Genomic DNA, 18,472 nt, shown 5'->3' with positions numbered 1-18,472 from the left:
AGAAAATATGCTCTGTGTTTAACAAAGGGTTATGACACTTACACGTTTTGTCTATCAAGATAATCTTTACAAGTTAACACAACATTTATAGATTTTGAAGCCTAAATAAAGTCGTCAAATATAAAAGGCTAACAGTAGGCTTATAAACGGACTACAGCACACCATGGTCGCGGATCAACGTCGTCACCAGCAAGCGTCCTCAAACTTTATTTAGAAAACAACTCTATTTAAAAACATGCTCACTGATTATGATCTGCGCTGTGTATGAATACTTTTTCATGAGAAATTCTGTCCAAATGTCCTATTTGTCATGATGACGTCTGAAGTCCCCGCCAAAGGAAGTAGTCCCTTTTAGCAATTTGTTAGCAACCACCGATTTGAAGACACAGTAAAAGTTAAAAAAAAAAATCACAAGTGGGTTATAACTGGTGTGTTTATGTCATAGATCAAAACGTGAAAGTATTTAGAGGCTTTGTTAACCACAGACCTTATTTCAGGCGCTTTAGCAAAAACTCATTCAAAAAACCCCATAGACTTTACGGCGTTGGAACCGGAAGTCCTAAAATGCTAACTCGCTTCCGGGTTTTGCCTACAAAAACGCGTCATCCCTGGGGCACTCAGTGACCTACATGCTATGCGCATGCCCAGTCATGTGACATGCGTTTTCGGTCGTGTAGTACCGGGTGTGTCTCATACGTTCTGAAAAGTGAAGCCACGGGCTCTTTGATCACCCCCTGGAGGCTGGATGCAGTACAGGTCATAAAGACTGCCCTCTCAATGCAATCGAATGAGACTTCAGTGAAAACTTAAAAATAAATTCTGCTTCAAATAAAACTTTCTGAAAGATGGTTTTGGTCATTTAAGGTAGTTGTTATCACACTGATATATATTCAATTGTTCGTTTTTGTGATGATTTAGATTTTAGCTAGCAATTTGATTCTATAAAAACGGGGCGTGTCGTCATGATTCGAAGTTGATTGACAGGTTGTCTGAGGACTGTCGGAGCTTCGAGGGGAGATTGAAGATGTATTAACTAACTGTTAATTTTCGATTTCTTTGTCATTAACACCAACAAAATGAGTTGTTCAGTATGGAGGACCAGGGGTGCCACTTAAAAATAAAAAGAAGAATCAATTAATTAATTTAATAATTCAAACATAAAAATGTATATAAATGAATCACTTTTTATATGGGCAAATTAATAGACATATTTAAAGTTGTTTATTTAATTCCTGTTTTTAAATGTAGTTTAATAAAACAATAAAACAATAACGTTTAAAAATCTTTTTTGAATGTATAAATAAATAGACAAATTTGAAATGGGATATTTAATTCATTTTTTAAAACGTAGATCAATAAAACAATAAAAAGTTCATTAGTAAATCATTTTAAATGCGCATTTAAATTGCTTTTTTAAAAAGAATTTGGCAAATGCTTTTCTTTCTCTATTTACCATTTGCTTTTCTTTGTCGGTTTGCCAAATGCTTTTCTTTATCCATTTGTCAATCGAGTGGTAAAATGCCATTGGACAGTACACACGTGGGAGCAACCAATCAACTTTCGCCTCAATTTGAAGAGCCAATCCTCTCTCACTTGTAACACTCACTGTCATTGGACAGTTAGTACGGTGACCGGGAGGGGACATGTTCGGTTCATTTAGTTTTGTCGTGGCCACAACATATAAACTCGTGGCCACAAGATATTAATTCGTGGGAATGTGATAATAAGTTGTGGCCACAAGATCATTTTGTCGAGGTAACGACATCCTTATGTCGTGGCCTCGAGATCATATGTTGAGGGAACGACATAATTTCTCATGGCCACGAGTTGTGTAAACAACCTGCGCTACCATAGCACATAGCAACCTGGAATTATCACAAATGGACAATACCATAATAATATTTCTAATTAAGAATGAAAAATAAGGGTGGTATATATATATATGTATATATATATATATATATATATATATATATATATATATAGGCCTATATATAAATAATATTCCCGTAAATGATCTCCTTGTAAAATTCCCGTGCGCCTACAGAAATAAAATAAAATCATAAATAAAGCTTTCATAGGTTATATACAAATAATAAACAAAATATTCTAAAATAGTAACACATTATTAAAACTTAAACTCTGAATTAATTCGAATGCTGTCACAGGCACGAGGGGCTACAAGAGAAAACAGACCGGTGGGGATAAAAAAAAATATCCCCCCTGGGTGATGCTACTCCACAAACCACCAAGAGCATATAAAATACCAAAAATAAAAATCTTTTTTTAAAACATCGCAAAATAAAACGCTGCGTTTATATAGAACTGTCTCTTTACCACCACAACAAATGGGACACTTTTCAGACGCGCATTCCGACAAGTCAAACAAGCGCGGAAAAGGTGCCGGTGACAACGAGTGAGCTTCAGCTGAACAACAGTGAACTGCGGTCGGATGATGTTAGTAAGAAAAATAAACACTCAGAAAAATGAACACGACTGTCCAATCAGCCGTTATACTGTGCTCGTGGCGCGCACTCAAGAATTGCATGAGCAAATGCGCCGGCGCGCGCTGCATAATTACTTTATTATAGCATAAATAAAGCGCAAAAGAAACTATGAGCAATGGCTTTCGGTGTTCTGTTGTAAGTTAAGTCATGAAATTACCACACATGCGATTAAAGCTGCCTCAAAACTGTGCATGCATGTATTTGTTGACATGGTTTTAAAGCTATTGTTATCCAATTTGTTGGCCTTTAAAAGTCTTAAAAATGCACATATGTACACCAGGGAAATCTAAATTTTCTCGGGGGAGCATGCCCCTGTACCCCCCTAGTAAACGACATTTTCTGACCTCGGTAAATTATGAAACTCTGTGTACAGCACAGCTTATATTCTATCTAATGAAATCTGAGGTAAACGTGTATAAATAAATGGGACCAAACGCGATTGAATGTAAAGGGTTGTGTCTCGTTATTCTATTAATAACTACCGATTGATTTTGCATTTCTATCATAGCTATATAAATATCTAAGCTATATCTAATACTTCAAATCTCAAAGTTAAATCAGAATTTTTTTGTAAAAATGTTTCTGTAACAGCTGCCAAAAATAGTATATAGCTCCACTGTGGTTTTTAACAAAAAAAAAAAAAAACTTTTCAAAACATCCACCTCCTACGGTTTTTTCACAAATCGCACCCTGAATATACAGATGTAACTAATAATATAAAAATATTAAATAAAAAATAAACGATAAGTGAATGGATTTAAAAGAATGCTGTCTGCAACATCGCGCGCAATACAATATAATATGCACTATGTTAATATAATGATTTCTTAATTCCGTTCTTTTTCTTAATTAAAAATATTATTATGGTATTGTCCATTTGTGATAATTCCAGGTTGCTATGGTTGCACAGGTTGTTTACACATTTAACTCGTGGCCATGAGAACAATATATCGTTCCCTCAACATATGATCTCGAGGCCACGACTTTACATGGCGTGGCCACGACATAAGCATGTCGTTACCTCGACGAAACGATCTCGTGGCCGTTCCCACGAATTAATCTTTGGCCACGGCATATTATCACGTTCACACGAGTTTATATGTTGTGGCCACGACAAAACTAAATGAACCGAACATGTCCCCTCCCGGTCACCGTACTAACTGTCCAATGACAGTGAGTGTTACAAGTGAGAGAGGATTGGCTCTTCAAATTGAGGCGAAAGTTGATTGGTTGCTCCCACGTGTGTACTGTCCAATGGCATTTTACCACTCGATTGACAAATGGATAAAGAAAAGCATTTGGCAAACCGACAAAAAAAAGCAATTGGTAAATAGAGAAAGAAAAGCATTTGCCAAATTCTTTTTAAAAAAGCGATTTAAATGCGCATTTAAAATGATTTACTAATGAACTTTTTATTGTTTTATTGATCTACGTTTTAAAAAATGAATTAAATATCCAATTTCAAATTTGTCTATTTATTTATACATTCAAAAAAGATTTTTAAAATGTATTGTTTTATTGTTTTATTAAACTACATTTAAAAACAGGAATTAAATAAACAACTTTAAATATGTCTATTAATTTGCCCATATAAAAAGTGAATCATTTATATACATTTTTATGTTTGAATTATTAAATTAATTAATTGATTCTTCTTTTTATTTTTAAGTGGCACCCCTGGTCCTCCATAGTTCAGCAGTAAACTGTATTAACCGACCTACAGGATCTGACGGATCACTGAACTTTTTTTCTGTAACATCAAATTTGGGCGTTATAAGCTAATTAATAAATGTTATTAGTTAAGATAACACACCTAATGTTAACCATGTCGGGAAAAAGCAGGTGATCGTTATCTGGCAGTTACTTATTATTTTTATGGGTATAAAATAATAATTAGCAGGACAAAACTAATGATAGCTTACTCTAATTACAGCAATCGATCTCCTGTAACGTTAGTTGAACTTGATTTAAAATGGCAGGACCGTTTCTGACGATTTAGAGTTGTTTCTAGTGGCATATTATATTGATTTTATCTACTGAATTTGCTGTTTCAAAAATATTATTGCTCTAGAAACAGAATAGCGTATTATTTTATAAGTAGACTTTTGAATTGTGTATAATTTTTATAGTCTATTTAAAATACTAGAATGATGACGCAGTCGTCTGGGCGGAAGTTTGATATCGCGACTCCGCCTCTGGCTCAACTGACGATTCCTTCTGCGCATGCCCAGGCTCCAAAGGTTTTTTTGACGTATTGCGTAACGTGTCAGCGCCCATTCATCAGCCCATTTTGACTTCAGTTCAATACAATGGAAGGAAGCGACGTCGCGTCGTCCATCTTTTTTTACAGTCTGTGTAGTACAGACGGAGATCGTTTCTGAAACGCCAGTGCAGACGAGGATTAATTTCATTTTAAAAGTCTGTTTTACTAGTGTAAACGGGGCCTGAAAGCTCCGACTTGTACCACCTTAGCTGCACATTCGTTTTAGCTTTGATAGTGTCGCCAAAGAAACGCATAATTCCTAGTCAGATTTACAGCGCTAGTAGAATGTCACGTGTCGTAATTACGGTAAATGACGTGAACGCAGAATAACAATCGGCTTGTTCGAGATGGATCGGCGCTGCGCAGACCGATTGGCGTATGACATCAAACTACTGCGTGAGCGTTTGGAGAGCATATGATTCCTTTTGAATCGCTCTCGCGGTACTTTGATGTCATACACCGATCGGTCTGTGCACGCAGCGCCGATGCATCTCGAACAAGCCTTATCACTAGATGTCTTACCTGTCTCGAAAGAAAAACGCCATATCTGGGTTGGTTTTAAATCCTTTGAAGTCTTGAAGTTATCACCATCTCTGAAAAGCAGGCCGATGTTCATGAGTGACATAAGTGCTTTGTCACCTTCCATTTGCTTGCAAATTCCGTTCTGAACGAGGCTTATTTGTTCAACGGATGACTCCTCAGGTGGTTGTTTTTTACATGATTTTACAATTGGCGTACATATAATATAACCCTACCCCACACCACTAAATACAAACATAAACTCGTGCTATATTGTTGAATGTTGAATAGATGGATGTCGACCTCTATTGTTTACGGACGTGACATGACAATGACGTGACACGGGCATTTCCCGCGATATCCGACCCGACTGATTAAATCAGAGGTCTTCAACTGCTCCTTGGGACCCACTGTTCTGGAAAGTTTATTTCCAACCTGTTTTAGCACACCTGCATGTGTAGTTTGATTCGCTGCGTCAGGTGTGTTTGATTAGGGTTGGAGCTAAACTCTCCAGGGCTGCGTTCAGCCCCGAGAAAACGTTGCAAAACGTTGTTTAAACGAAAACGGTGGTGCGTTGAACACCCCGTTCCAATGACGCCGGAGTTTCAACTACGGCAGCTGAGAAGGCCATTCTTTGTGATCTTTTTGAAGAATTTTCGGAACCTGATGAAATCGTTATAAATGCATGTTTAATACTGCAAAATACACTCGATGTTAGTCACTGCCCTTGCCGTACAGAATAAAAGAGAACATCCCAATGGAGTAAAGGGATTTGTGGAAACTTCTAATTATTGTTTACCAACATTTGCCCCGCATTTCAGGATGAAAAGACAAACATTTCAGGTGAAGGATAATCCACTTCTTACGCCCGAGACTAAATGATCTATATGACATTTTTATTGTGAGTATTAGGCTTATCATCATTTCTGATCACTGTTATTGTGTTATGATATTGTAATATTTACCATTATATAATCAGAGGAGAATAGAAAGGTTTATTAAAGTGTAACTCCAAAATACAATAGCAATATATATATATATAGTAGCTACTTTTATGTTACATTCATACCCATTGTGCAGGATGTCTCTTTAATAAAAATACCGCGTGGTTTATATGCATGTTGATTGGGCTGAGATTTTTGACACACCCACAAAACAAGAGAAAATAGGCTTGTTTGAGATGCGCCTTGCCTCGCCTGAAGTTCAGCCGAGAGTAGGCGGCTGCAGTGAGCGTAGGAGTGAAAAAAGTGCAGGCAAGACGGACAATTCTCCGTTCTCGGAGTGCATCAGACACCTGCGAGATATCGCGGGATTCACACTTGTGCGCTGTGTTGCTGATAAACTGGATGTAATTTTCGTTCTTTTGCTCTTATATGAAAATAAACATAATGAACAATGCACCCAAAGTACTTGATATTTGTTTTCATTCGAAGGATGTGTGTATCAATCATTATTATTCTAATTACAGACATGTTTTTATATATTTTTATAAATATGATAACAATCACATAATCCATAGAGAGATCACACTGTCAGCGACTTTTGGAATATTCACACATAATTTATACGCATAAAATCATGGTATTAGTGTTTTAAAATCAAACATTTTAAAATAGATCAATACATCACGGTTGTTTAAACCAATAAGCTTTAAGCTGTGTCGTCATCAAGTCGTTTCCCATCGTGCTTTTGGTCAGCGCAGTCGGTGTAGAGCAACTGCGCTCGACTGCAGAATCCGATGAGGCCGCCTCGCCCTCGCGAGAGGTTTTTGACACACGTCAGCATGACATCAGAGTAAGGCGGACCACCCTCGGACACATTTCTAACCGGCATGCATCTCGCGGTGATCACCGTTGATCGGTTCTGCGCAGAATTTGCTCATTTCAAACAAGCCTAATGTATTTCAAACCTGTTGCACACCGTTTCCAGGAAACATGTCGTTCAACCCGGAAACCGTAGCAAAACGTTGCGCACCGGTTTGAGCTTGAACGTGCCCCAGGATAGTGGGTCCCCAGGAAGACCTCTGGCTTAAATTAAACGCGAATCTTGGCAAGGCAATGGGACATTTTAAAACACTAATTTTTAATGTGCTCAATGGATTTATTTTTCAACTAAAATTTTCCCATAGTGCAGCTTTATCTTTTATGCTAATAATATAAATGTGTAATGAAAATTTAGGGGAAAAAAATCTGATGCGTACTGTACAACGTTTTTTCCCCCCTTAGCTGGTAAATCGCATAGTAGATAAGTGGTTAAGAGAACAGAATGTACATTTACATTTATTATGGCAGAGGCTTTTATCCAAAACAACTTACATTGCATTCAAGATATACATTTTATCAGTTCATGCATCCCCTGCAAACCCGTGACCTTGGCCTTGGCATGCTCTACTGTTTGAAACTACAGTAAATTTTCACTAGTGGTAAAAGGATCCACAATAATGACCCACATTACAGTAGCCTTTCTGTAGGTCACATCGCAAACCGTGTAAAGTGTACAGAGAATAAAGCAGTGATGATTTCTGAAGAGATATGGGGTGAGCTGCATTTAAAGGCCCTTTGCAATGCAGCGAGATGTGCAAGTATGAATTACACACACCTCAAGCTTTAGGAAACGCACACGGATGCCAGGGACACGACTAATCTCATGGTACGTCTAAAAAGCTGACGTTTAGAGGGCTGATTCAGAACATTGTTGCTGTCAGCATAAAAAAAATATCTATGGTTTTAGACAAATCCGCTACTAATGAGTTCAAAGCAACATGTCCCTTAAGCCCTGTTCATAATCCACTTATATAAGTGTCCTTTCTCTACGTTCTTTGAGAACGCAAGCAAACAATGTGCCATAATACTTCATGCTGAACGCCAACTTATTTGTCGAACTCTGTTCTTCATAGAACTGCTTCAGCATCAAGTTGGCAATCATAGCTCAAAACTGCAGCCAAGTACTGAACTTGAATTAAATGAGCTGCTTGGTGAAGTTGAGTGCATATTTTTGCTTAATTTAACCTGGCATAATGGGTGTGGGATCTTACCTTGACTTCGATTGAGACAGGAGCCATTTTCAAGACAAAAAAACCCCTAGACAATTGTATAAATATTTGACGGTTTACCCTTTGTCGTGAGCTTGTTTAGTTGAAAACCTTCAGATTGAATTATAGAGATAAAAAAAAAAAAATCAATGAAGCAAGGAATAAATAATTAAGAACACAGAGACATTCGATACCACAGTATTTCACTCGTATTATTAAACTGTATTCACATTACAACATCCACAATGTTCAGCTTGTGACAGGTTCTAATAATCTCAATATATATTTTCTGTATGTTACATTATACCAAGAGGCACTTCCAGTAAGTCTGGCAATAGAGGAGCTACAGTATAGTGTCTAAATTACAAAACAGTAAAAATAAATAATGTTTATCTAAAAGACTTCAGTTGTCATTTTCATCTTTTTCGTCCCTTTTTTTGGCTTTGTTTTTGTTTCGTTTCATTTTTAACCTGTACACAATATCGTTTTGTACAAAATGGAACAACAATCAGCGATAAAATGAATATTTCACTTTACGAATACTGGTGATTTACACAGTTCCCCTTTCTATAGGTATTGCTACATGTGTTAAGTGCAAGATACAAGTGAGAAGAAAAATAATTATTTTGTCAGTGAAGTGCCGACTATATAAAAAAAGTACAAGTCTCATTTCTCTTTCTCAGAGAGGTGTAAAGCTTGTTTGGTTCTCAAGGTGAACGAAACGGGTGCCCGGTGGACACGGTTATCAGACGCGTACAGCTGAAGATGAAGGAACGAGCTAATGAACAGGAAATACAAAGGAAACAGATAAAAACGACCAGCTTCTTGTATGATGTGTGACCTCTCCTGTGAACCTGAAATTCTGGTCAAGTTCAAAAAAATCTGGAGGGATGCGACCCAGTCATCGTGCCTTTCTGCAATACCTCAACAGGTATTTGAGCTGAACTGTAATTTATTTCACTCCTAAGGGCATCTCTTATGTGTGACAAAGATGAATTTGGTGAAATTACATTATGAACATGCCCACACTGGTTTCTCGAGATTTGTGCCTTTCATTCTGACACAAGAGTTTGCCGTCACGTACAGGATCTGGAATCAGAGCCACCAAACGCAGAGCTGAAAACCAACACACACGCAATCATGAAGCACATGCACATCAAATGTGTGGGATCGCTGGCTAATTCCACAGTTTTTGTTGAGTCTCTCTGAATACTGTCTGGGTGGAAGCAAATCTGAATTAATGGACCTCCGGGTGTCTGACGATTCTGGGTTTGAAACACTTTTAGACATCAATATCAATGACCTTTGATCGCCAAAGACTCGCAGTAAGGCGATTCCCAACATGTCCTCACTGCTCTTATTCTAATCAATTTGTAGTGGGCCTCCCATAATCCAACAGTGAGTTGAAAGGGGCGGAGCCATATTGCATAATAAATTCTTCCATAATGTCACGTATTTCTTAGTTAAACTGGGAAATAATGTTTTTAAATTTGATGGATTTGATTGTAGGTTATAATATTATTAGTTAAATTTATTTTGGGAAATATCCCAGCTAACAGGGAACTTTCTCAGAACGTTCTGGCAAAATTATGAGCAAATGATCTTCCAGTAGTATTAATAGAGTGTCCGTTCCAAGTTATCTGGTCTATAATAATGTTCTCAAAATATTGGCACAAAAACGATATTTATGCATTGTTCACGGAACTTTTTTCCTGAAAGATTTTAGAATGTTTGTTTCAGAATGTTCAGAGAACATTCAAAAGTAACATTTGCAGAATGATCAAAGGAATGTTCCATTTTTAAAAAACATTTAATAAACTGGATGTTTTAAACAATGTTTTCATAACTTAAAGGATTAGTTCACTTCAGAATTAAAATTTCCTAATAATTTACTCACCCCCATGTCATCCAAGATGTTCATGTCTTTCTTTCTTTAGTTGAAATTAAATTAAGGTTTTTGATGAAAACGTTCCAGGATTTTTCTCCATATAGTGGGCCTCACTGGGGTTCAACGAGCTGAAGATACAAATGTCAGTTTCAGTGCAGCTTCAAAGAGCTCTACATGGTCCCAGACGAGGAATAAGAGTCTTATCTAAAGAAACCATCGGTCATTTTCGAAATAAAAATTGGTATACTTTTTAACCACAAGTGCTCTTCTTGCACTGCGTCACGCATTACGTAATCATGTTAGAAAGGACACGCGTGACGTAGGCTGAAGTTCTGACCCAGTGTCTACAAAGCGAACGTGCAAAGGCTAAGTCAAACGGCCTTTACAAAAAAAGGTAAAACAACGATATCGGATGATTTTGAAGTTGGAGGAAAAAATTTGATGTTTTTCACCATACCGCGGTACTTCCGGACTTCTTCTGGACCTTCAACCCGTTGGTCCCCATTGAAGTCCACTTTATGGAGAAAAATCCTGGAATGTTTTCATCAAAAACCTTGATTTCTTTTCAACTGAAGACATGAACATCTTGGATGACATGGGGGTGAGTAAATTATCATGAAATTTTAATTCTGAAGTGAACTAATCCTTTAATAAGAATGTAGCAAAACGTTCTTAGAACTTATTTTGGTTAGCTGGGATAGAGCGGACACAACTGAATAATGTAACACTTTGATGCATGATGTACACAACAGTGCACAGATCTTTAAAAGCTATTTTAAGGTGAAGACCTTTGACACTTATCTACAATTCATAGTGACAATCCTTTTTATATTCTATGTTTTTTAATGACAACAAACTCAAAATGGCAAACAAAAGGGATGCAGCAAGTAACAACTACTATATCTTATTGCAGCGGACAGTAACGCTCTCAAAATGCGTTATTTTTGGAAAAAGACTGGGAATTCTTCTTTTTTTTTTTTTTTTTTAAATTTTTGTTCTTAAAAAAAAGGTAATAAAAACATTAAGACTATTATTTGTGATTTAATAATTCATGCACCAAAGGGTTAATATCTCTGGCCTGGGGTTACAAATCTACGGCCTAATGCAGAATTACAATAACCTCTGAAAATGACGCCATTTACAAATAAAAAGCACTCATACTGCCACCACACACGTTCTCACAAGCACACATGGCCTTTACATGCTCTTCCAGCCACTGAGAAGACCAGCAGGGAGGTCCAATCCTGCTCCTGAAGTGCCACTGTCCTGCAGAGTTTAACTTCAACCCTAATTAAACACACGTGAAGCAGCTAATCAAGGGCTGTGTCTGAAATCACCCCTATACTCTGAAATAGGGCACTATTTGAGGGGACAGTTATTTTAGTGGTGTTCGAAACCATAGTGGACGTTATCGAGTGCACTCATTCAATCCAACAATGCACTGTGAGGGCCCTATTTTAATGATCTAAGCACATGGTCTGAAGTGCATGGTACAGGTGCACTTAGGGCGTGTCCGAATCCACTTTTGCTAGTTTAACAACGGAAAAAATGGTCGATGCACCACGCGCATAGTCTAAAAGGGTTGTTCCTAGTCTCTTAATGAGTCATGGGGGTGTGTTTTGGGCGTAACGTGTAATAAACCAATTAGAGTGTCATCTCCCATTACCTTTAAAAGTCAGGTGCGCTTGCACATTGGCGGATTCGCTATTTACATGGCGGAATTTGCAAACGGAAAGACTGGATGCTTCTCCAGAGAGGAATCCTTTTATTTGTAATATTTTGCACGTTTGTGTGCTGCGCATGTGTAACAAGCAGAGTGTACACGCCCTTTAAATAACAAAATACAAAAAAAAAAATAAAAATACTACGCCATTGACTTTAGGCCAGGTTTTTGTTGGTCAATGGTGCAGTCATTTTCAGTTGCCTCAAAATAGCAACACGCCAACAACGCGCCTGAACACAGCATGCCCATGATGTGCACTAGTGCATATTTAAACAACATGGCGCTGGACCTGAAAATGATAACTTTGTTGGGCTGAAACTAGCAAAAAACGCTTGCGTCATGCCTGGCGTCGCATTGCACCGGGTGTATGATAGGGCCCTGAGAGTCGCGCGCCAAATGAATTCCCGCGTCTCGCCAGAAGATGGCGTTCGCAGATGAATCATCCATCAATTTTCTAAACCGCTGGTCCAGCGTAATATCATACAGGTATAAATTCCTTTTTAATTGATTATTAAATTGTTTAATTAAGATTTAGACATGTTAGTTTCCATGACAGAGTTAAAGATAGGCTTAATTTTGTCATTACTACTGGAGCTGCCAGTTTTCTAAGTTTCAAATGATTATTAACAAGCAAGCACAAACTATGTGCCCTTCTGGCACACTCAGTGTCCGAATTCAGTCACTCGTTTTCATTCACTCCTTCAAGTGGACTATACTAATGCAGGGAATAGTGAATGAGGGTATAGCGGATGATTAGGCATACTAGCATCTTCCAGGCAGGTGTGTTGAGGCTAAACTCTACAGGACAGTGGCCCTCCAAGAGCAGCTTTGGACACTCCTAAGCTACGGTGAACAAAAATGGTGTTTCATACTTTGGGGAGAAGAATGGATTTGAAGTCATTTTTGGCACACACACACACACTTGAGCTGTGTGATAGTTACACAGCAACAAAAAGAAAGTGCAATTGGAAACGCTACCAATCTACTGTACACATAGGGTCGGTATTGCTTAAATAATTCGCTGAACTACATTGCACCACGTTGCCTGATAATATTAAGGCTTACACTGCGTTACGATCGAAGGGGATGTTTCAAAGATGGGTCTAGAGCACATGACTGTCGCCTCCTACCTAGGTGTTTTTAATTGGCTCTCCTTCAAAGTGACTGAAGGCATCGGACTTGAGGTGATTAAGCCCGCAGAAGTGTTTCATCTCGCCGTCACCAGCAATCTGCCTCTTTCGGCACATCAAAGGCGAGCGCGGACAGCCGTGTCGACCGGTGCCCGTATCTCATGTGCGGCACATGGTCTTTGGGTCCGCTCATGTGAGAGGGACGGCACTCGGCGTCTCATCCCTTGGGCTGAGGAGCTCGCAGTGGCTCACATGCCTGCCTGCATTACCATGGCGGCTGCGTGAGACGACTGTGAAGCATAACTACGGCCTTGTTTGGAGGGAGAACATGCGACTGCGGGGGAATGCGGGAGCCCGAGGCTCTCTCGTCGGGCCAGTCTGCGCCTTTGATCTGTTAAACTTGCCAGAGCAGTTTAGTTGGCTCTCAAAACTTGCTGGAGCAGTTTACTAAGAAGCTTAAATGCAGGAACAGAAGCTCTGCTTGACGGGGAGAGAAAAAGGCAGTCTGTAAAGTTACAGATGTTTGTTAGGGTAAATGATAATGAGAGGAATGATGTATGGATGAGGGCACTGTACGTATGTTTGTGTATATATATATATATATATATATATATATATATATATATAGATATATAATCAAATCACCTGGTAAAACAACAATTGGGCTATTGTTAAAAAGGCCATTGACGTTTAGAAGACATTACACTTTAAAAAACAACTAAAGATTCCCTTTGTCCTCACAAATCAAGATTCAAAAGATTAAAAAGTTGCAAGAAAGTCCGTAAAAATCAATGACTCCTTGTACCGTTATCCAAAAACAGTCTGATCCTGAGAAATGCAAGATCTCAGTTCATGGACTAATGGAATGCCGAGGGGAAAAGGTGAGGGAAGAGAATGAGGAGCATTCGGCATGACGCCTTCAGAAATGGGACAAGGACAATGGTGCAAGCATTTGTGATAGAAAGGACCTCTGGAAAGGAAAAGAAAGAGCAATGGCAGGACAGACACGGGAACATGTGGTGCTACACACGTGGAATCTTTTTGTAGCATTTTCACAAATGCATGCTGTTTCTGGAACATTTGCTTTCGTCCACTGCAGCTGACGGGATACGTGAGTGAGGCGCGATGCCTTCAAGGAGCTGGCAAGAGTCACGGTGGATTGATTTCTCTTTCCCGACTTTGACACTAAGCTCCTCAGAAATGCTTGTTGAGGAGAACGGACGAGCCTGCAAACTTGTGTAGCTGCAGGTCACTGGGACCCCTGTCGAAGTTTGGTGGGTTAAGGTGCAGCAGGAGGGTTTTCTTGCAAAACTGACCGACATAACGTCTAGAAAATATAGGAAACCCCCCACCCCACCCCCCTGGAGAACTCTATGTCCTGGTCAATTTTAGCATCAAACCTCACTTTACGCTAATAGTTCACTGCCCACTCATTGTTAATCAAACCCTTCATCCCGAACCACCCCTTCCCACCCTGTTTCCTTTAGGCACATGTTCCCCAAGCATCTACAGTGTTGTGTCTAAGTGATGTGCTGGCAACCATTTCTTAGGAGTCTTGCTTGCCTACAAAAAGTTTCAGACAATGTTCTTGTCTAAAACCAGCAAGTAATTCATTCTGGATCCTCGTCTTCAGGTTCCTCACGTTTTCCCATTAGTTCTGCATCGTCTTCTACAGTTGCTGTGTCTGCTTCTGCTACAGTCTCGCCATCTGTTTCCTCTGTTTCATGTGTCTCTTCAGGTACAGGACTCTCCTCCTCCTCTGTTGACTGCTCCTCCTGGTCGTCTGTTGGCTCCTCCTTGCTCCCTGGCTCCTCCTCCTCTTCATCAATGGCTAGGATTGACTCAGGCGTGTTACTGAGGCATGTGGACTCCTCCTCTTCTGTCTGGCTTTGGGACTCCTCTGCAATGACCTTCTTCCACATCTCATGGTTCTCCAGCAGGTGCTGGGTGATCTGGCAGAACACTTTCCGCCGTTTCTTGGGAGATAGTTTCTCTATCAAAAAGAAAAGAGTGTTAATGGGTTTTTCATACTAGCAGCTTTAGGTGATGATTTAGATGTTGCATGTTGCATATAGAAGTAAAAAAAATAATAAATAAAAAATTACAAACACAAACTGATTGAATTAAAAATGCATTATGAATAAAATGAATAACAAAAAATATATTTTATCGATTTATAAATATATACATATATATATATTTATTTATAAATATATTTAAAAAATAAAAAAATATATATATTTAAAAAATTATATATATATTAGTATTGGAAATATAGTTTATCTTATTTGACCAGCAGCTTTAAATGACAATTTAGATAAATATTGCATATAGAAGTAAAAAATATTAAATAAAAAATTACAAACACAAACTGATTTAATAAAAAATGCATTATGAATAAAATGAATAACACAAAAATATATTTTATCGATTTATAAATATATATTTATTTATAAATATATTTTAAAAATAAAAAAATAGATATTTTTAAAAAATTATAAAATTATTATTATTATTTATACATAAATAAAAATCTATATATTTTTTAGTATTGGAAATATAGTTTATATTATTTGAACAGCAGCTTTAAATGACAATTTAGATAAATGTTGCATATAGAAGTAAAAAATATTAAATAAAATATTACAAACGCAAACTGAATTAATAAAAATGCATTTTGAATAAAATTAATAAAAAAACACAAAAATATATTTTATTGATTTACAAATATATATGTACATGTATATTTATTCATAAATATATTTAAAAAATAAAAATATATATTTTTTAAAAAATTATAAAATTATTATTATTATTATTATTAAAGGACATGCAATGTGTCTGCTTATACACACAGATCCGCATAAATCATATTTACTATTTATGAAAGAAATAAAAAATAATTAATTAAATAAAAGCAAAAACATCATATATATTATATTATATTACATACAGATATAGATTTCAAATATAGCTTATATTTGTCACAACAGTTATGCTTCGGAAACATTTTTAATTTAGTTACACCATTGTCTACTTAAAATGGTTCTACCGATGAGGCAATCAGGATTTATTTGGTGGTAATAAAGACTGTGATCATAATTTATGTTAAATATGGGTGTTAGCCACGTTCACACAGCAGCAGAATACAGTTATCATTCCTCTATATTCCTTAATACGGATGCATTCACACACAGTTCAGTTATTTACTGGAGTGACGACTGCATTAACCGAACTCACACCCGTAAAATTTCATGATTCACAACCGCATTCTTGGAAAACCTGCGCTGTGTGAACTAAACCGGACTGAACAACTAGTTGTATGTCAGCTGCTGTTTGAACAGGACATTTTGAGACTGACTCCTGTAAGTAAATGTGGATGTCAATCCCAAAAAACGATTCGATCCGATATTGTACTTGATCAACAAATTATGAATGGAAAAAAACGTGAACTCACGGGAAAGCTCTGAGCTGCTGGAGCCATCTTCCTCCGGTGTGTCTTCCTCATCCTCCTCATCTGTCTCTTCCTCAGCATCCTCGCCCTCTTTGGGCTGAGGGTTGACCCAGTGCCCAGGCATGAGGGCAGCAGAGTCGTAAGAGTTGCAGAGAGGCCCGACGATGTGTGTGATGAAGGACTCCTGTAGTTTGGCCAACTGGGGCGCTGAGCGGTCCATGAAGGGGCTGATGGGAAGGCCCAAGCTGGACTCTTCATCACCCTGAAACACCAGAATGAAGAGAAAACACATCACATATAAAAGAAAGGAATAATTATATCTTATGCTGCAAACTCACACATTTTTATGATCCAATCAATTCACAATGAATCATTTCTAATAGAAAAATCAAGTTCTGTCCATATTACAGAAGTAAGATGGGTTACAAATTAAGTTATTTAAGTGGAAAAATATTCTAGATCCTTCCTGGTTGCCATAATTAAAATCTTCTGTAAAAATATTGTTGTTCATCTGCACCTCCTACAATAGTAGATGCATAAAGAACACCAAATATTGCAAGTATAGCCTTACTTGACTAGCAGTTTTAAAGGTGGATTGTGGACTGTAAATGTTTCTCTTTGTGAGGTTTGGTTAGTGGTGGCTAAAATGAAATTTTACACATAACTGCCAGCCTGCATGGAGAGCTTCTTGAGACTCCAGAGACACCAGCAGCTTCAAATACCTGTTTGCTGCTCAACACTGGCTTTTTTTTTTTATAGCTGCCCTTTTAATACTATACATTTTTTTACAGGAACTTTCATTAAAGGTACAATATGTAAGATATTCGCAGCAAAATATCCAAAAACCACTAGGCTAGTGTTATATATTTTGTCCAGCTGATTATTTACTTCTTGTACGCTTTATGGTGGATTGTGTTACTTATTTATGGAACATAATTACTGTTTACCATGTGCCTCTGGATCTGTCGACAAGGACAGCTCCCGTAAACGTAAGCGTATGGGCCAACCAAAGAAGAGTTTGGGACAAGAGGAGAGAATGACTGAGGATCAATATCAGTGTTGCATTTTCTAGATGGAGAGAGCTTCGCGACAAACTTCACCTAGAAAGAGATGCCGATCTCGCTTGTGTTTTACTCGACAGGTGAGTTGTTTTGATTCATATCTTTACAGAAAACGTATGTCATTATAATGATCAACAAGATAAGTATTATGGGGCATACACGCCAAACGCAGGGCATCGCGTCTCTAGACCCGCGCGAGGACGTGTCTGATCCATAGTCTGATCGCGTCTTTGCATTGACTTTGTATGTAATCTACTCGCGCAAATCGTTGAACTCGCGTTTGCTATGCATGCCCAATTATTGTGTTTGAATGTACACGAGTGTATATATTTGTTGAACGAGTGGTAATCGTTTTCATATCATCTGACTAAACAGTAATCAATTAATTTGATAATTTACTGTCAAACTATATTTGCTGTATTGTATTGCAATATAACATGACGCAATATGTAATGGTGGCATGTGAAAATTGTCTTTTTCAGACACTTACAAAATCCAGTATTGGATAGATTTTGTTAGTTAATTTAGCAGCTACAGTGTAGTTATCATAATTTTACATCATAAATTGTGCTGTCAATACATATGATACATATGGTAAAGCGGAAGCAGCGCCGGCGATTATGGCATAAAAAAAGTCCCGCTGCTCGTGAGGCGTGTGTTGCGCAATCGCTCCAGTGGCCTCGTTCAGCTCCACAACACTCGGTCCTGCTCTGCTTCAGTAACGTAAATAATCGCATCCATTAAAGGGATAGTTCACCCAAAAATGAAAATGTGATGTTTATCTGCTTACCCCCAGGGCATCCAAGATGTAGAGGACTTTTTTTCTTCAGTCGATCACAAATTATGATTTTTAACTGCAACCGCTGCCGTCTGTCAGTCAAATAATAGCAGTAGAT

General features: G+C 37.9%; 1 protein-coding gene across 5 annotated transcripts in view; it reads right to left on the bottom strand.

The window, feature by feature from the left end:
• Positions 1-7,567: 7,567 nt before the first annotated feature.
• Positions 7,568-18,472, bottom strand: part of pde3a (phosphodiesterase 3A, cGMP-inhibited) — a 125,053-nt gene continuing 114,148 nt past the window's right edge. For all 5 annotated transcript variants that reach the window (XM_067391455.1, XM_067391454.1, XM_067391451.1 and 2 more), the window contains 2 exons: positions 16,519-16,777; positions 7,568-15,054 (listed from right to left, as the gene is read on the bottom strand). In XM_067391455.1, the coding sequence (XP_067247556.1) occupies positions 14,672-15,054; positions 16,519-16,777 (642 nt within the window). In that variant the 3' untranslated portion in view covers positions 7,568-14,671. The remainder of the gene's footprint in view (positions 15,055-16,518; positions 16,778-18,472) is intronic.

This window comes from Chanodichthys erythropterus, chromosome 8 (assembly GCF_024489055.1).
Source record: "Chanodichthys erythropterus isolate Z2021 chromosome 8, ASM2448905v1, whole genome shotgun sequence".
NCBI lineage: Eukaryota > Metazoa > Chordata > Actinopteri > Cypriniformes > Xenocyprididae > Chanodichthys > Chanodichthys erythropterus.
The sequence above is the reverse complement of the archived record's forward strand: the minus strand, read 5'-3'. Positions and strand labels throughout refer to the sequence as shown.